This window comes from Zalophus californianus, chromosome 4 (assembly GCF_009762305.2).
Source record: "Zalophus californianus isolate mZalCal1 chromosome 4, mZalCal1.pri.v2, whole genome shotgun sequence".
Lineage (NCBI taxonomy): Eukaryota > Metazoa > Chordata > Mammalia > Carnivora > Otariidae > Zalophus > Zalophus californianus.
This window is the reverse complement of record NC_045598.1, coordinates 125614814-125635291: the sequence shown is the minus strand read 5'-3', so window position 1 is coordinate 125635291 and position 20478 is coordinate 125614814. Positions and strand designations below refer to the sequence as shown.

At 39.5% G+C, this 20478-nt stretch overlaps 1 protein-coding gene across 7 annotated transcripts in view; it reads left to right on the top strand.

Annotated features, from left to right (window-relative positions):
- Positions 1-20478, top strand: part of PDE7A (phosphodiesterase 7A) — a 210742-nt gene that overhangs the window by 85748 nt on the left and 104516 nt on the right. For 6 of the 7 annotated variants that reach the window (XM_027604911.2, XM_027604898.2, XM_027604868.2 and 3 more), the window contains exon 1: positions 5344-5615. The exons of the other annotated variant lie outside the window; for it this stretch is intronic. In XM_027604911.2, coding sequence (XP_027460712.1) covers positions 5478-5615 — 138 coding nt within the window. In that variant the 5' untranslated portion in view covers positions 5344-5477. Of the gene's footprint in view, positions 1-5343; positions 5616-20478 lie in introns of those variants that run through there. 7 annotated transcript variants of the gene reach the window in all.

The following is a 20478-nucleotide window of genomic DNA, read 5'->3' as shown; positions in this document are numbered from 1 at the left end:
AGCCGATGGCATCACAATTCTGGACATCAAGCTCTATTACAAAGCTGTAATCAAGACAGTATGGTACTGGCACAAAAACAGACACATAGATCAATGGAACAGAATAGAGAGCCCAGAAATGGACCTCAACTCTATGGTCAACTAATCTTCGACAAAGCAGGAAAGAATGTCCAATGGAAAAAAGACAGTCTCTTCAACAAATGGTGTTGGGAAAATTGGACAGCCACATGCAGAAGAATGAAACTGGACCATTTCCTACAGCACACACAAAAATAGACTCAAAATGGATGGAAGACCTAAATGAGAGACAGGAGTCCATCAAAATCCTAGAGGAGAACACGGGCAGCAACATCTTCGACCTCAGCCACAGCAACTTCTTCCTAGAAACATTGCCAAAGGCAAGGGAAGCAAGGGCAAAGATGAACTATTGGGACTTCATCAAGATAAAAATCTTTTGCACAGCAAAGGAAACAATCAACAAAACCAAAAGACAACAGACAGAATGGGAGAAGATATTTGCAAATGACTTATCAGATAAAGGGCTAGTATCCAAAATCTATAAAGAACTTATCAAATTCAACACCCAAAGAACAAATAATCTAATCAAGAAATGGGCAGAAGACATGAACAGACATTTTTGCAAAGAAGACATCCAAATGGCCAACAGACACATGAAAAAGTGCTCAACATCGCTCGGCATCAGGGAAATCCAAATCAAAACCTCAATGAGATACCACCTCACACTAGTCAGAAAGGCTAAAATGAACAAGTCAGGAGACGACAGATGTTGGCGGGGATGCGGAGAAAGGGGAACCCTCCTACACTGTTGGTGGGAATGCAAGCTGGTGCAGCCACTCTGGAAAACAGTATGGAGGTTCCTCAAAAAGTTGAAAATAGAGCTACCCTATGACCCAGCAATTGCACTCCTGGGTATTTACCCCAAAGATACAAATGTAGTGACCCGAAGGGGTACGTGCACTCCAATGTTTATAGCAGCAATGTCCACAATAGCCAAACTGTGGAAAGAGCCAAGATGTCCATCGACAGATGAATGGATAAAGAATATGTGGTACATATACACAATGAAATATTATGCAGCCTACAAAAAAAAAATGAAATCTTCCCATTTGTAATGACATGGATGAAACTAGAGGGTATTATGCTAAGCGAAATAAGTCAATCAGAGAAAGACATGTATCATATCATTTCACTGATATGAGGAATTCTTAATCTCAGGAAACAAACTGAGGGTTGCTGGAGTGGTGGGGGGTGGGAGGGATGGAGTGGCTGGGTAATAGACGTTGGGGAGAGTATGTGCTATGGTGAGCGCTGTGAACTGTGTAAGATTGATGAATCACAGACCTGTACCTCTGAAACAAATAATAAATTATATGTTAAAAGAAGAAGAAGAAGAAGAAGAAGAAGAAGAAGAAGAAGAAGAAGAAGAAGAAGAAGAAGATAGTAAGAATGGCAAAATGAAGGGGGGAAATTGGAGGGGGAGATGAACCATGAGAGATGATGGACTTTGAGAAACCAACTGAGGGTTCTAGAGGGGAGGGGGGTTGGGGGGATGGGTTAGCCTGGTGACGGGTATTAAAGGGGGCACATATTGAATGGAGCCGTGGGTGTTATAAGCAAACAATGAATCATGGAACACTACATCAAAAATAAATAAATAAATTTAAAAAAAAGAAAATTAGAAAAAAAATATATCCATGGTTCAGGAATCAAGGGGTGGGAGTGGAAGTGGATCCTGTCACTTTTACCCCTTGTGAATCACATGCAAAATTTTGCTTCCAATTCCTGCAACGTTGGGTTCTGCTTGTCCAGAGGTCTTAATTCCCAACGAAGAGTGGTTCCACCAGGGTACACAGCAAGAGCTCAATCTGTAAATTGGGATTGGCAGTTAGCCATTTGGGGATTCTTGTGCTGTTTAACCAACGTGCAAAGAAGAGGGTTACTCTACTGCCTGGACTGATTGATCCTGTTAAACTGATCTTTAGTTGCTACCACATGGGAATATACCTGGAATGCAGGAGATTCTTTAGGGGTACCTCTTAGTATTCCCATATTCTGTAATATGAGTTAATGGAAAAGCACAACAAACCAATAGAAGTAGAACCTCTAAGGGCCTAGATATTTCAGGAATAAAAATTTGGGTTGTCCCATAAGAAAAGGAACTATTATCGGCTGAGACGCTTGCTGAAGGCAAAGGGATATTTAAAAAGGTAATGGGGAAAAAAGAAAATAGTTAGAAATAGTAATTATGATTATGTTGCCAGTTGCAGATACAAGGACTATAATAGTTGTGAGCATTTTCCTTCATTTTGATATGAATATATTTGTGTATATATTAACCAGTTATTTTCTTTTTCCCCCTCTCTCTCATTCCCCTAGGATGTGTTAATAGTAGGTAACTTTATCTCTTAGTATTTAAGTTACAGGATATCAAATGGGTAATATGACTCATCAAGAAGAGGGATGAACGTCATTCAAAGATTCTATCCTCTTTTGGGAAGGGAGGGAGCTGTTTTGGGTTGTATGAGAGCTAGTTGCATCATATGGACATACACATGATTTTACTATGGTCTTTATTTGAAAATTAAATATGATTAAAAGAAGTGTGTAGGGATGTGAAGTTGATAAGAGTTCGGACTTGGTTAGTTTGCACTAGCAACTTCGCTAAGTTGGAACTACATTTCCCAGAATTCTCTTCTTTTTAGGGTTTTGGTTGGCCACAATAAAAATTTGCAAAAGATTTGAGAAGTGGAAGTGAAGCACCTGCCATTACACTTGGTAGATCCATGCAGGGTCCCAAGCACTGCTGCAGTTTTGCACATGACTTGCTGACTCACCTTACTGGCCAGGGGGCAGCAGGGGGCCTGCAGTTCCCCTAGCTTCTCTTCTGTGTCTTGGACAAGATACATGTACAGAAATTCTCCCTCTCTCTCTCTCTCTCAGTAATCTCCTATTGGTTCTGTGTTTCTGGATAACCCTGACTGATATGCTTCCCAGTACAGTAAAAAACACTGAGAACAGTTGACATTCTGGTCTTGAGATACTGCACGGTATGGTGGAAATGCCTGGTTCTGAAATCACACAGAACAGAGTTCAGTGGCACAGATGACTTATGGTCTTGTAAACTGATTCCTCATCTGTAGAACTGGTATCAAATTTTACATATGTGGCTATTGGGTGGGGTTAAATTAAATGTTATATGTAGAATACCTGTCATGGCTCACAGTGGGTGTATAGTAAATGCTAGCCCCCCCTCTCCTAAAGAGAGATGCATTGTTTAGTTAGTGCCCTGAGTCTTATCAAATGATTGAATGGAACTGAGTCTCTTAGATGTTATTAAATGTGATGGTTATTTGAAGCATATACTGTTTGATATAATACCAATACCATCTTCTGGGTGCTTAATTTGGTTAGTTCTGCCATTTATCTGTGTAAGATCTAGGGCAAGTTATGTTTCCCTAAACCCAGTTTCAATTTAGATACTATTATCTCATGGGCTTTTTTGAGTGAGAGTGTTTAGCTTAATCCCAGGCATACAGCAGATGCTCACTATATCTACTAGATGTTGTGGGAGTAATTAGGGTTTCAAAAATGAGTGGGTCAGTTGTTGTATTTCTAAATACCATCTAGTGAAGACAACATTCATGGAACCACAGTGGAAGTTATATTTCTTTTAATAGTAGAGAACAGACAAATAGACAAATAACCATGGAAGAGGTAGAACGTTTTAAGTGATGTAAAAGAAACAGATGCTGTGTAAAGATGATAAAAGGTCTTGCAGAGTTTTGATTTATGGAATCATGAGCATTTCATGCATGACGTCATCAGTAATGGCTATGCAGTACTTTCAAAGATCTACCACCTTGCCAATGGCTAGTCATAGCAAATAAGTGGAAGGGTGGATACCCTGAGAGCAGAGCCGAATCAACAATTTTGCCAGCAGGAAAGAGCTTGTTCAGGCTGACGTCCTGGGGGCTGGAATGCATTCGAAACAATGGGTTGCAACTGAAAAGCTTTGATAGTTTGGGGAAAAATGTGACAAAATGAACCTGCAAATGACATATTCAGGTTACAGACTAGGTCAAAAGCTCTTTACTCTGCTTTCTAAAAATCAAAGCCAACAAAGAAAAACACGTTTGGTAAAAGGTCATGCAGGCTTCTTTTTTCCTTTGTCTTCTCAGTACCATCCTTTCTCATTTTTTCCAGGGCATACTCTCACTTCTTTCTCAGTCTCGGTGTTTCCCCTCCACTCTTTCACCCCCTCCTCACTCCTGCATTTTCGGCTCCTTTCTCCTCCCCTCGGCCCGGGACAGCCCTGGGGCCCCGCACCTGCCTGGGGAGAGCCCCAGCCGGGCCCCGCCAAAGGACTGGCAGTGACGTAGCAGGGAGTACGGGGTCCGCGCGGTCCGCTGACGTCACTGCCGCAGCGGTCTCCAGCGAAGTCCAAGAATGGGAAATCAAGGAGGGAAGCACAGCGGTGACCCCGCGGTTAAGGCTGAACGCTGCGAGTGCGCCGCGTGCTCTGGTTTCTGGGGTCAGAAGGCCCAAATATCGCTTGTAGCGCAGGCTGAGCCCACTTCACAGCCTGAGCGCGCTCGAAACCAAGAGTTTAGCGATAAGGGGAATGTCCCCAAACGGTGGGGCCTCGTGCGCACGCGCCTTGGGTGGAGGGCAGATAGGGGAGAGCTAGGGAGAGCTGCGAGTTGATTTTGGAGGGGGCGGAGGGAGGGCGGCGTGTGGCTGGAGAGGACGGTGACCGAGCTTAGTGTGCAGAGGTGGAGGAAGGCGGTTGCCTCCTCCCACCCCCCCGCCGCTAGTCCGTCTCCCTAGGCGCTGCGGAGGCGCGGGGCCTGCGGCGCGGCGTCGTGACGTCACGGTGGCGGCGGCCGTGGTTGGCGCACGGTCCGCGGCTGCAAAGTGTGAATTACGCCGGGCTCGCGCCGGCGGCCGAGTGAAGTCAGGCTCCGGGGGAGGGGAGGGGCAGGACGGTGGCGGCGGCCCGAGCTGGTGGCTGGTCCCAAGCCCCGCGCGCTCTGGGTCTCGCCTCTGGCTCCGGTAGTCTTTTCTTGCACCGCTTTCTTCTGTCCTTGCTCCGCTCCTGCTCTGTCCTCCCCGGACCCGCTCCTCCCGGCCAAGGAGCCCAGGGGCGGCAGGGTTCCCCCTCCGACTTTGCCTGTGCTGCTCCCGCTTGCACCCCGGAGCTGGGCGCGCGCCGGTCCTCGTAACTGTCGCCGCGGCCGCCGAAGCGTCTTCCCGCCGGCGGCCCGGGCGGAGTGTTGGGGTGGGGAAGGCGTGAGCGCGGCTTCCCGGCCCGGGGTCGGCGCCCACCCGCCCTGCCCCCGCTTCGGCCCGGCGCCCCCGCTTCGGCCCGGCGCCCCCGAGCCGCGGCCCCTTCCCAGCGCAGGGGCCGGCAGCCGCGGCTGGGCGGGCGCCGCGCGGGGGCAGGGCGGGCGTATTCAATGGAAGTATGTTACCAGCTGCCGGTGCTGCCCCTGGACAGGCCGGTCCCCCAGCACGTCCTCAGCCGCCGAGGAGCCATCAGCTTCAGCTCCAGCTCCGCGCTCTTCGGCTGCCCCAATCCCCGGCAACTCTCACAGGTAATTGCCGCCGCCGCCGCCGGGGACCCACACTTGGGGGCTTCTCTCTTTTGTTTCCCTCTTCCCACCTGGGTTCACCTTCGCGACACCCCCAATCTCCTAGCCATTTACCTCAGACCCAGCATTGTTCATTGTTTGGGGATTTCTAGGCTGGCCCTTCGATTCGAGAGCCTTTTCTTTTATCCTCGAGCTTTGCACACTCAAACCCCCGGCCTTTTCTCATTACCCCCTACGCCCGCCGCCCAACCCGGATGGGCTTTGGGAGCCCTTCAGACCTTCTCCAGGTCCGCCCCCCTCGGTACTCAGCGGTTTAAGCTTCGAGAATGATTGCCTCCCTTTCTCGAAGTCTGGATCTTGAAGTCGGGCCTCTAACCTTAGCTGTGGCCTCGGGCACACCTGTCCCCCTTCGCCCGTACACACACCTGTGCCGCGTTTGCGCCTCGCCTCCCCCCCCCCTGCTCCCGCGCGCCCCGTGGCGTTCGGATGGTCCTGCGGTTCTCCGAACAATAGGCCAGTTCCTCGTCGCTGTTCCCCAGCCCCTTTTATTCTGCGGATGGACCTTAAGTGCTATCAAAGAAACAAGAATCGGGAGTGCTTCCCCGAAGAGCTTCGGTTTCTGCAAAGTTGATAACCAGGAATCAGTTTTGTTTTTAATTTGATAAGGAGATTTTAGGAGAGAAACTACTAATGCGCACTCACAGGAAGACTTGTTTTGAATGGTCCAATACCAGTTGCTCCTGAGAATTTCGGTTTTTTTCTATGGTGATGCTGTTGGCCCAATTCCTTAGTTCTGGGTGATTTTGATTGCCAGGTTTAAAATAGGCAAAAACAATTCTGTTTACATCTGAACCAAGTGCCCTCCCTTTCTGCTGCCAGAGTGTTACATGTTCATGATCAATTTTTAATTCAAATATATTACTTTTTCCTTTTGGTTAGTATTAGTATCTTTTATGAAGCATATTTTCTTTCTCCAATTATATTGTAAATATCTTGAGCCGGGTCTATGTGTATATATATTTTTAAACCGGTAGTGTGGATAGCACCTGGTAGAGATTTTGCTTATGATAGGTGTGTCCAGTAAATATTTGTCATTTGCTTCTTTGCCTAAATGGTAGAGAGAGCAAGAGACCATCTGGATTTCTCTGTGAATTGTTTTTATTTAAAAATCAGACTTATTTCACAGGACAAGATGGTGTGCTAGTGAGGTCAGAGCCAACTTTTATGGTTTACTATAATAGTTTAAATAATACTACGTTGTTATTTTGAAAGTTAGGTCCATGCTCTTCCTTTATAGTACTTAAGCTTAAAGCATTTTCAGGTTCCAGAATTAATGTAGAAGAAATGTTACTGCATTGCTGGAAAAAGTTTTTGATGGTAGTAATTAAAGGTTTTTAACGGTAGTAACTTTTTTCAATTCACAATATTATTTTACTTTCTCAGATCACAGGCACATAACTAATACCCATTTCCAGTTCAGTATAAATAATAAGGATGATCAGTAGTCTTTTATGAAATGATAAAATACAAATAAAGATACTTGTGCTCCCTGAGAAAATGAATGAGAAAGGAGATTCTAAGAGCATTAAAACAAGGCTGATACCAGGGTTTTACCTGTTGTCTTAATTAATCCTCAGAGGCCAATTTTAAGCCCTACTCCTTGACTCATTTCCTAGCCTTAGGTTTAAATGGGTAATGGAATTTTAAAAATATGATTTTGGCAGATAAAGCAAATATTGTAGAGTCACACCATATTACCAAGACTTGGACTATCATTTAATACTAAAACTTATGTTGCTAGTGATTTCTCTAGGGCTAGATGGGAATGTATAATAGAAAGAAAAAGAAAAGAAAATTTGGGAATCTTATTCACAGCTTTATACAATAAATGTTTGGTTAAATTCCTTGAATTTTCAGTTCCCAAGTCTAAAGCTACAGAAATTTTAAAAAACTGAGGTGATTTTGTAGTTTCATTTACTCCCTAAAAAAAAACCCCAAACCTGGTTTTCTTTTTTTTTGGGTGCTATGAAATTATTTTTCTGAATCTTTCTATTTTAGAGTATGTTATAAACTAGCAATCTTTTCAGTTCTTCAGTTTCACCATAATATTAGAGACTGTCTCGTCATAGGTACTTAATACTGGATGAGTGAATAAGTAATGAAGTTATATCTGACTGGGCATCAGTTTTAAATATGAAAATAATGTAAGGACTTTTATCAGGGTATAGCAGTAACTCATTTATCCGGAACTTGGTTTAGAGACTTTAAAGAGATTCAGGAAATAAGCAGAAGACTGAGCAACCAAAATATAGATTTGATGATCCTCTTAAGCCTGTGTGTTTTAGGCAAAATTCTGACAAATTTGAGTTGCAAGCAACAGCAAATTTGAAGGGGTTGGAAGCTGCTACAATTACGTTCTCACTGATACTTGGAAAAGTTGACATCGGACACACCAAAGCAGGAGATCAGATGAAAAACTGTTCAAAGCCAGCAACTTTTAAAAGGGAACCCTGAGGACATAACAGTTTAGGAGCTTGAGTGTTGTACAACACAATAATTATTAGTCAAAATAGTACTTAATTGAATCTGTTTTTAAAAATTGAAAGATCCCACTTAAAAAAAATCTCCATGCCAAACAATTTAAGTGTTGGTGCTTACATGGATAAGGATGAGTTGTCTGAAAAACTCATTTCTGTGGAATACCAACTGTCCCAAGAATGCCAAGTAAATGAGGCATTAGCTTTTTGTTTCAAACCAGGTCATGTACTACTTTCTCAATTGGTTAATAGGAGTTCTTTGAATTATTTGAAAAATCAGAATAATAAGAGAAGCTTGTTTTTGCCATTTTAGGGTATCTGTTGTTGATAGCTAAGATTAAAGATTTATCTTGCAGAATAAAGTTCTTCTTTAGATAAAATATTGTGAGAGTAGAAATTGTCTTGTTTGGGGTGCCTGGGTGGCTCAGTCATTTAAACATCTGCCTTCCACTCAGGTCTTGATTTCAGGGTCCTGGGATCAAGTCCTGAATTGGGCTCTCTGCTCAGCAGGGTGTCTGCTTCTTCCTCTCACTCTCCCCCCGCCCAAAAGAAAAAAGAAATGGTCTTGTTCACTACTGTGTCCATAGTGCTTTGCATAGGTCGGTGCTTGGTAAGTGTGGAAGTTAGGTTAGTGTATTGATGACACGCCAAAGCACTGCACTTGCGATTATTTTAGTCATATTTTCTATGCACTGGAGAGAAATATTTGGGTTAGAAATTTGTGATCTAATTTTTTAAATTGATCATAAATCGATGGTATATATTATTATTGAACAAAATATTGGGGTCTCTTTCTTGAAGACATTATCTTTTTAGAGCAGTTTTAAGTTCACAGCACAATTGAGTGCAAGGTAAAGAGATCTCCCGTATGCTTTCTGGCCTGGTACATGCATAGCCTCCACCATTATCAGCATCCCCCCACTGCCCCAGTAGTACATTTGTTACAATTGCTGAACCTACATTGCTGCATCATTACCACCCCGAGTCCATAGTTTACATTAGGTTCATTTTTGATGTCTTTTTCTTTCTTTTAATACAGAAACCATTCCACAAATATTTACTGAACACCTGAGAATGAGACTCCTTGTGATGAGAATAAGAAAATGTAAAGAATTAGTAATTGAAAAAAAAAAAAAAAACTGGGAGCCTGCCAACCTAACCAAGTTTTTCTTTGATGCATTACGTTCCTTATAAACATTTTTTACTTGTAGTCATAGTGTACATCTTTGTTGTCTTTAGCAGTGTTCTTAGTATATGACAAATTATCAAGGTCCTATATGTGCCAGAACAGTTCAAAGTCCCTTGGATAAAAGTTGATTCTTAAAGAAGCTTACAGCATTATGTTCGGGAAAATGGTATGATTATATGTGACATAATTTTTGTATTGGAGTTATCAAGGCATAATGAGACTACAGGAAGGTATACCCAAATTTCCTGGGTAAATTAGAGGAATCCTCTGTAGTAGTTGAGGCTTAGGCCAAAGCCTGAAGATTATGGAGATGTTTCTAGATAAATGGGTGCATATAGGGGGAGGAGGATAGAGGATCGTCCAGAAAACTATGTAGGTCAGCACTATCCAATAGAACTTTTTGTGATAATGGAAATCTCTGCAGTATCCAGTGTAATAATCACCATCCATATGTACCTAGGTAAGCACTTGAAATGTGGCTAGTCTGACTGAGGAACTGAATTGTAAATTCAGTTTTATTTAAATAGCTGCATATGGCTAGTGGCTGCTATACTCTCAGAGAACAGTATGGTTTTATGTATACTTAAAGATCATTAGTAGTGATGTCATGTTGATCTATGAGTACCACATTATCTGAATGTTGAACGTTAGAGCTATTTCAGGTCTTGATGTTGTGCACAAAACTTTAATACCTTCTTGCATGTTTGATAAAGTCCTTAGAATGGTATCACTAGGTCGGGTCAAGAGGTAACATTTTTTGGCTTTCTAGAATGCTCTATCCTTTTATAGTACTAAGATAAATGATTATCACTCTTTCATCTCCAATCATATGTTACTAGATTATAATATTATATAAATAATAAGCATTATTTTATAAATGTTTTACAAACATTTATAGAAATGTTCTATGTGGGCGCCTGGGTGGCTCAGTTGGTTAAGCGACTGCCTTCGGCTCAGGTCATGATCCTGGAGTCCTGGGATCGAGTCCCACATCGGGCTCCCTGCTCAGCAGGGAGTCTGTTTCTCCCTCTGACCCTCTTCCCTCTCGTGCTCTCTATCTCTCATTCTCTCTCTCAAATAAATAAAATCTTAAAAAAAAAAAAGTTCTATGTTAGTAGATGCACTGTGGTACACTGAGTTTGTTTCAACTTAAGACTAAGCAAAAATATACACTTTCTGAAGTGTTTCTGTGCATTTGCATTTCCTTTTTTGTCAAATTTCATTTGCATATCTTGTGCTCATTTGTAAGGACTGTTATATATCTAATGTCAGTTTGTAATTGTGCATTATTCCAAATTACTCTTAGCATAGTAGTTGCCTCTTCACAAATCTACATTCAGAAGCCAGTACAAGGAGTAATGTGAACAGTCGGTGGAATGTCCTGGGAGTGGTTCAGTTGCTGAGACCTTCCTCCTTGTCTACTCCCAAAACACTTGTTTTGTTAGGATCTTGGTTTCGTTTTTCTATTTTCAGAAATGTTTCATACTTTGATTTAAGTTTAATAGCATCACGTTTTGGCTTTTACTTCTGAAGTAGTGTATATTTATGCTATAATTCAAATATATGTTCAAACATAATATTAATGTAAATTTATAGTGTATTTGGAGTGTTGTTCTGATTGAGGAGTAGGGTGTTCAAATTGCTAGTTTATAAGTTGTCATCAGGAACACATTTAGTCTATGGGACGTGATTGGAAGAGGTTTTAGACCTATGCCCAGATTCTGTTGCTTTGTTGCTATGCTTAGAGTTCCATCAGCTGTACATACTACCTATTTGAGAATTCTTTTTTTTTTTTTTATTTGAGAGAGAGAGAATGAGAGATAGGAGCACAAGAGGGAAGAGGGTCAGAGGGAGAAGCAGACTCCCTGCTGAGCAGGGAGCCCAATGTGGGACTCGATCCGAGGACTCCAGGATCATGACCTGAGCCGAAGGCAGTCGCTTTAACCAACTGAGCCACCCAGGCGCCCCTCGAGAATTCTTTTTTAAACACAAATGTCCTGCAAGAGGTAAAATATTAAGCCTTTTCAGGGAGTTACGAAGAGTAGGGAACTCACTTTGGGTGGAAAGGAGAGGCACTGTCCATTCTCTTTGAGGCAATTTGATAAGACTTCTGCTAATACTTTAGTGTAAGTTTCAACCATTCCTTCCTTCCTTCCTTCCCTCCCTCCCCCTTTTTTTTTCCTTTTCTTTTCATGAAGAACCAGAGTAATTTTAGAGAATTAATGTCTTTCTAGTGATAGGTATAGCAACAAGTTTGGGAAGCGAAGAGCTAAAGGAAGAAAAAGTTGATAAAGCTTAGCTTAATTCAGATTTTTGCCTAGGACTATTAATATCCATTTAGTTGGACTAAAGACACTTAGGAAATTCAGGTGATAAAGAACCCTCATTGCATGGAGATCTTAAGGAATTTAATTTTCTGTACCAAAGACTGTGTGTTTGTGTTTATATAAAATCTAATTTTGTTAGAAGTACCTTGACTAAAGATCTTTAAGATCTGGGCATTCTTATATTCCCTTTGGCCATTCCAGAAAACTTCAACAATTTTTAATCTTCTAATTTAGCAGCAACTTAAAACTTCTTTATTCTACAGATTGCTCATATCTTATGATTAATTTGAATTGAGAGAAAATTAAGTGTTTATTCTCTCCCACATTTAAATAGCCTCTTCTTGCCTAAACACAACATAGACTTTGTTGATTTTTATATTGTTGTTGAATATGTCTTTCAAAGGTTACTCGCAAATAAATGATACTTTCACGTTTTTGCATCCAGGTGTACTGTGTGAGGTAGTAGTATATGAGCAAAGGGACAAAAGACGAGCCTCTGAAGCCTGCAGAGCTTCATGTTGACTGCTGGTAGGTGCCCTTCCGAACGGACCTGTGCCAGGGATCTTGTGGTGGGAACCAGAAGTTTCTCCTGCCTGTGATTTTGAGTAGGAATTTTGGATTACTGCTCCATGCCTCCATCTGCTGGTAGGGAGGGCTCTTCGTTTTCTGAAGGTGATGCTGAGAGAGAGAGAGAGAGAGAGAAAGAAAGAGAAAGAAAGAGAGAGAAAGAAAGAGAAAGGAGAGGCTGAAAGCAGGGCAGGGAGAATTGGGGGAAGAAGATGAGCTGTTAACTGGTTAACTAAGTTTCAGCAAAGCCTACTCTGTCATCCACATTCCAGGTAGACCAAACTCGAGCTCAAGACCATGTAAAGTACTCGATAAATGGTGCTTAATAAAGATGCAGTACTCTTGTTTCAGTGATAATTGTTTTCATTTATTGAGTACCTCACATGCCAGATACTGTCATTGATGATTTTAATCTTTACAAAAACTCTATAAGTGCTATTACTCCCATTTTTACCTCTTTTTTTTTTTTACAAGGAGTAAACTGACCTTAGAGACAATACGTTATTTGCCCAAGGCATCACAAGAACTTTGAGAAACACCTGTCATGTTCCACACCCTTACTTTTAACCTAGCCTCCCTCGTGAAGGTGAGTAGAATATAGTCTTTCAGGTTTATGGATTATAGATTTTTGTTGGCTCATAGATGTGGATAAGGAAAACACATTTGATGATTTGAGGTGATTATTTGAAGTGATAACCTTTATTCTGGTCTTTTCAAATCATATCTGGAGTTTGTTCCAGATGCCACTTTCTAGGAGGATATGACTAAGTTAAATCATACTCTGAAGATAGTTACCAAGATGATGAAGTGATTTGAAAGCACATTGTTTGATATGTGAGTGAAGAAATTGGAAGACATTTAGCTTGGAGAAGGGAAGCCTCAGGATTTGGGCCAAGAAGATGGGGATGGAGGTAGAGGAGTGATTGGTGAGAGGTGCTAGAGCATTGCTATCTTCCAGTATGTGAAGAACTACCACGTGAATGAGAAAAAGGAGGGGAGGATTAATTTAGCTTTTGATTGGTTGCATGTTCTTGATTGCTATACTCTGCTCCTACTTTGTGAGGGCAATCACTAATATACAGGAGGAGATACAAGCTTAACGATGTCACTTGTCCAAGGTAACACAACTAGATAGTAGAAATGGATTAAACTCTGGTTCATTCTGACCTGACCCTAAAGACTATGTCTTCTCTTCTTCCTTTTACGACACAGGAAAAGGATATTACTGCAGAGAGTAGAACAGGACGAATAGCTGGAAACAGTAGGGAAATAGGGAGATCTTGTGTTTAATCACACTAATAATTAAAGGAATTTAAACTAAAAGAAAGGTAAAATAAGCATATAACATGAAGATTACACAATGCTAGTAGGATATAAATTGTAAATTTGCTGAAAAATAATTTAGCAGGTAAATAAAAAAAATATATTGCCTTCCTTTACTTTTAGTACTGAGTATTTACAGTTTGTCCCAATTTTGTTTAAAACTAAATCACAAAATATATACATATCTATACACCAGGCATACTCACAAAAAAGGAAAAATAAAGCCAGAGGTATCCCCAAATGCTAACTGAAGACATCTCTCGATGTTAAATTATAACTAATTTTTAGCTTTTTGTTTAGAATTTTGTGTAATTTTACCAATGTTCTTCTTTTAGCATGAATCTTCTTTTTAATCACAATAATCCTAGAAAAAGTGAAACAAGTTGTATTTGGGCCCAGATCTCTGACAGAGATGTCCAGAGAAAGAGCAGGCTACTTCATGAGATTTTAAATTGAGACAACAGCTTGAAAGATACCTGGGTAAGGATATATATGGTCAAGGGGATTGACTTTTCTGGTTCCTTCCAACTTCATGATTCTGTAATTTCTTTGGGTAACTCAATTATATGCATTACAGGTATTTTTATATAGCTCCAACAATTATAAAGTAGTTTCATCTCCATGGGAGATGTTGAGAAGTAAATTTAAGTGTAATTATTGTTAGAAAAACAAAGCTGGAGGTATCACAGTTCCAGATTTCAAGTTATACTACAAAGCTGTAGTAATCAAAACAGTATGGTACTGGCACAAAAATAGACATAGATCAATGGAACAGAAAAGAAACCCCAGAAATAAACTCTTGATTATATGGTCAACTAATCTATGACAAAGGAGGCAAGAATATGGGAAAAAGACAGGCTCTTCAATAAATGGTGCTGGTAACACTGGACAACTATATGTAAAAGAATAAAACTGGACTACCTTTTAACACAAGACACAAAAATAAACTCAAAATGGATTAAAGTCCTAAATACAAGACCTGAAACTATAAAAATCCTAGAAGAGGACACAGGCAGTAATCTCTTCGACTTTAGTCGTAGCAACGTTTTTCTGGATATGTCTCCTTAAGGCAAGGGAAACAAAAGTAAAACTCCTGGGACCACATCAAAATAAGCTTTTACACAGTGAAGGAAACCAGTAAAACAAAAAGGCAACCTCCTGAATGGGAGAAGATATTTGTAAATGATATCTCTGATAAGTGATTAATATGCAAGATATATAAAGAGCTTATACAGCTCAACACCAAAAAAAAAATCCAATTCTTAAATGAATTAAGAAATGGGCAGAGGACCTAAACAGACATTTTTCCAAAGAAGACCTATAGATGGCCAACAGACACATGAAAAGATGCTCAGCGTCACTCATCATCAGGGAAATGCAAATCAAAACCAATGGAGATCACCATACACCTGTCAGAATGGCTAAAATCAAAATGACAAGAAATAAGCGTTGGCGAGGATGTGGAGAAAAAGTAATTCTTGTGCACTGTTGGTGAGAATATAAATTTATGTAGCCACTGTGGAAAACAGTATGAAGGTTCCTCAAAAAATTAAAAATAGAAATACCATACGATCCAGTAATTCTACTACTTGGTATTTACCCAAAGACAACAAAAGCACTAATTTGAAAAGGTATATGTTTCTTGCAGCATTATTTACAATAACCAAGATATGGAAGCAGCCTAAGTGTCCATTGATAGAAAAATGGATAAGGAAGATGTGGTGTACACACACACACATATACACACAATGGAATATTGCTCAGCCATAAAGAAGGATGAGATCATGCCATTTGAGACAACATGAATGGACCTAGAGGGTATAATGCTAAGTGAAATAAGTCAGAGAAAGATACATACCATATGATTTCACTCAGAAGTGGCATCTTTTTTAAAAAAAGAATAAACAAAAAGTGGAATCAGACTTATAAATACAAGAGAACAAACTGGTGGTTGCCAGAGGGGAGGGGAGGGGAGTGAGGGGTTGGGCAAAATGGGTAGTGGGAGTGGGAGATACAGGCTTCTCCAGTTATGGAATGAATAATTGACAGGAATAAAAGGTGTAGCATAAGGACTGTAGTCACTGATACTGTAATAGGGATATTTGGGAGCCCATGGTAGCTGCACTTGTGGTGAGACCAGCATAATGTATAAACTTGTCAAATCATCACTATGTTGTGCACCTGAAACTAACGTTGTGTGTCAACTATACAAAAGAAAAATAGTATAGTTACTGTTTTGAAGAGCTGTTTGATGATAGCCCGTGAGGAGGCCATAAACAAGGACCATGGCGCAAGGACTAGAGAGTTTATGATTTGATGTGGGAGATAAAAAAAAAAAATTTCCTACTTTTTTAGTCTGGGTGACCAGGTAGATCATGAAGCTAGTAACAAAAATACAGATAGGAAGAGGAAACAGGTTTCGTTTTTCCGTGTGTGTGTGTGTGTGTGTGTGTGTGTGTGTGAATGTGAATGTGAATGTTTATGTGGGGCAGGGGGAAGAGATAATAAATTTGCTTTGAGAATGTTGAATTCAAGTATCTGGGGAGCATCCAGGTGGGGATATCCAATGGGCAATATCTTAGGAAGGTTAGGACAAATGATACATTCTAACTTTCACTATCAGGGTTTTTTGCTCATACACCCCTTCAAAGAACTGGAAAAACAAACAAAAAACTATATACCTTCTCACACATTAAGAATTTTTCCTCTAGGGGTGCCTGGGCTTAGTTGAGCATCTGACTCTTGATCTCAGCTCAGGTCTTGATCTCAGGGTTGTGGGTTCAAGCCCCACATTGGGTTCCATGCTGGGTGTGGAGCCTACTTTAAAAAAACAAAAACAAAAAATCTTTCCTCTAAGTTTCAGTATTTGTAACTGATATAATTTTTGGTGTATTACTTAAATCACAATTTAAAATACATCCAGGGAATTTTTAACAACTTGATATTTTCCATCATCTACTTAAAAAAATATGTGAACAATATCTTAATTTTAACAGAATTTTTATATTCCTTATTTTTCTCTTGAACACCTATTTTTTCTGTCACTACATATTATCTTTTATACTTGAAAGCATTTTACCAATCACACCTCATACTTTTCTACAATGAAAGTAAATTCATGAATTTAGTGGATGAGAATAAAAAATGCTTTGTATTAATTGTCACCCAGTTCTTCTGAGTTCTGTGCAAAAACAATTATAATTAAAAAAATTTAAAATTTCCTGTTTGGGGGCGCCTGGGTGGCTCAGTTGGTTGGGCGACTGCCTTCGGCTCAGGTCATGATCCCAGGGTCCTGGGATCGAGCCCCGCATCGGGCTCCCTGCTCGGCGGGAAGCCTGCTTTTCCCTCTCCCACTCCCCCTGCTTGTGTTCCCTTTCTCACTGTCTCTCTCTGTCAAATAAATAAATAAAATCTTTAAAAATAAATAAATAAAAGGTAAAATCCACATAACATAAAATTAAAAAAAAAATTTCCTAGGTTTGGGGTACCTGGGTGACTCAGTTAAGCATCTGGCTTTGGCTTGGGTCATGATATTAAGGTCCTGGGATCGAGTCCTGCATCAGGGAGTTCTACTTCCTCTCCCTTTGCCCCTCCCCCTGCTCATGCTATCTCTCCTTCTTTCTCAAATAAAATCTTAAAATTTTAAATTTAAAATTAAATTTTCTTTGTTCATAAGGCTGTATCAAATTTATTTTGGTTTCGGTTGGTGGTACAATTATAGCCAGTAGACATAACAACATAAGAATTATACAATTTAAAAAGTATTAAATATAAAACAGTAAAATTTTATTAGAAATAGATTCTATTTTAAATTATTTCATAATTATAGTTTATTTACAAATACTATTAGAGATGGTGTTTTGCATTGCTTTTCTTTTTTATTAGTGAAAATATTGAGAAATCTCATGAATAAAAAGTGCTTTATTTTAGCGATATCACCCATTCTTCCAAGTTGACAAGGAAGTGATCGATAATTGAAATTATTTTTATTAGTGAAGCAACAACTGGATTTGGTTTAACTTCTATATTCATGGAAGTCAGAATTGGTGACCCCTTTACTTGAAAAAAAAAATTGGATATCCCAGTCTGTAGAGTCCTTAACTTTGTCACCATGGGTATTTTGAACTCTCATTTTGGCTCTTTAGGTGTTGTTAGGGCAACAGCTCCACAGTAAGCATAGGGAAGTGTTGAGTGTTGCAGGTTCCTCTATCAGGTGGTGGGGGGTAGAGATGAAAGGGGAGAGGAGGTAAATGAAAACTGATATACTGGATCAGCAGAATGGTTCTAGAAAATTGTACATATGGAAGTTGAGAGCTGAGAAATCAATTTCTTTGAAACTCTCCATGCTCTTGTACTTCTAAGGGTATACATGCATGCCCCAGTTTGTAGACCACTTGCTTACTGTATGCCACCTTGTTATTATCTTGTTGCTGTAAAAATTTTAGCATTTTCCATAGACATATAGAAATATTACTTCATACATCAACTTCTTTTTCCCTGTTATTTGCTTGCTCCTAAACCTAGGTCTTCATACTTAATCATTCTAGGACTTCTTTGGAAATGGAATCAGAATATTAATGCTTGAAAGGGATCCTATAAGTCATTTTAAAGATTTGATGGTTGAGATTTAGAAAGGTTAAGTGATTTCCCCAAGATCCCACAGTTAGAAAGTGGAGAAGTTAGAGTTTTGAAATTAGTTCTTCCCAACTTTGTTGCTTTTCTCACTGTATTGTATCCCCAACTTTCTTGTATAAAAGGATCTTTGAATTTCCTTAAATAGCACTTTCTTTACTGAACATTATTCTTTGAGTAGCAAAGCATCTATGTATAGTCCAGTGATTATTTGAACAAGTTAGAGTACAAACACATTCAATTTAAAACATATCTAAGTTACTTCTTAAAACGTAGTAAGAGATAGCAAAACCATTATTGAAAGTATAATGGGCCAGGTGGGAAGATTCCATTTGATTTGTTGAAATGAGATTTATATGCAACAGGAATAACCTTTTATAAAGAAAGTTGTATTTCACCTATACTTTAAAAATTAAGAATAAAGCTTTTTTCGCATTGAGGAATAAAATAATATTCCTGATACACAAATTGCTCACTCTATAGCCTTTTATGTATGAAATGGTAGGTGATGGAATTTTTTTATAATTTTTTTACTTTCTTCATTTACTTTTTCCTTGAATTCTTTATAGTGAACATTTTAAGAAAATTCTAAGAAAAACAGTGAAGCTATTCCAAAAAGCAAACCTTTTTTAAAGACTTAATTTTTTTAAAACAGTTTTAGGTTCACAGTAAATTTAAGAGGAATGTACAGAGATTTTCCATATGCTTCCAGCCCCAACACATGTATAGTCTTCCCCATTATCAACACCCTCCACTAGACATGTAACATCTGTTACAATTGATGAACCTATATTGATAATCATGCAAAGTCCATACTATACATTAGGGTTCACTCTTGGTGTTGTACATTCTGTGAGTTTGGACAAATATATAATATGTATCCATCATTAGTAGTATCATACAGAGTATTTTCATTGCCCTAAAATCCTCTATGCTCTTCCTAATTTTATTATCCCTCCACCCCAGCCCCTAGCGACTACTGATACTTTTATTGTGTGTAGTTTTGCTGTCTTCAGAATGTCATATAGTTGGATTCATATAGTCCCCAGGCTTTTCAGATTGGCTTCTTTCACTTAATAACATGCATTTAAGGTTCTTCCCTGGTTTTTTATGGCCTGATAGCTCAGTTCTTCTTAGCGCTGAGTAGTAGTTCGTTGTCTGGATGTACCACCGTCTTTCCATTCACCTACTGAAGGACATCTTGGTTGCTTCCAAGTTTTGGCACTTAGGAGTAAAACTGCTACAAACCTCTGTGTGCAGATTTTTGTGTGGACCTAAATTTTTAACTCCTTTGGATAGATACCAAAGGAATGTGATTGCAGGGTCATAGGGGTAAAATATGTTTAGTTTTTGTAAGAAGCCACCAAGCTATCTTCCAAAGTGGCTGTACTATTTTGCATTTCCACCAATAATGTATGACAATTCCTGTTACTCCACACCTCGTCAGCATTTGGTGTTGTCGGTGTTTTAGATTAGCTATTCTAATAGGTGTATAGTGGTATCTCGTTGTTTTAAATCGCATTTTCCTGATGACATACCATGTGGAGCATTTTTTTTTTATGTTTATTTGCCATCTGTATATCTTTGGTGAAGTGTCCGTTAAGGTCTTTGGCTCATTTTTTAATTGAGTTATTTTCATATTATTGGGTTTTAAGTGTTCTTTGTATATTTTGTATAACAATCTCTTAAAAGATGTGTCTGGCAAATATTTTTTCCCATTCGTGGCTTGTCATCTCTTTCTCTTGACATTGTTTTTTTGCAGAGCAGAAGTTTTAAATTTTAGCGAAGTCCAGCTTATCAATTTAATTTTAATGCACTGTGTCTTTGGTATTGTATCTAAAAAAGTCATTGCCATACCCAAGGTCATTTAGGTTTTTTTTATGTTTTCTTCTAGGAGTTATATAGTGTTATATTTTACATTTAGGTCTGTGATCCATTTTGTTAATTTTTGTGAAGGGGGTAAGGTCTGTGTTTAGATTCATTTTTTCATGTGGATGTCGAGTTGTTCCAGGACCATTGATAGAAGAGACTGTCTTTGCTTCAGACTACCTTTGTTCTGTTGTCAAAGATCAGTTAGGTATATTTCTGTGGGTCTGTTTCTTGGCTCTCTATTCTGTTTCATTGATCTGTTTCTTCTTTCACCAGTACCACACTATTTTAATTACTGTAGCTTTATAGTAAGTCTGGAAGTCTAGTAGTGTTAGTCCTCCAGTTTTGTTTTTCCCCTTCAATATTGTGTTGGCTACTCTGGATCTTTTTGCCTATTTCTGTAAACTTTAGAATTAGTTTGT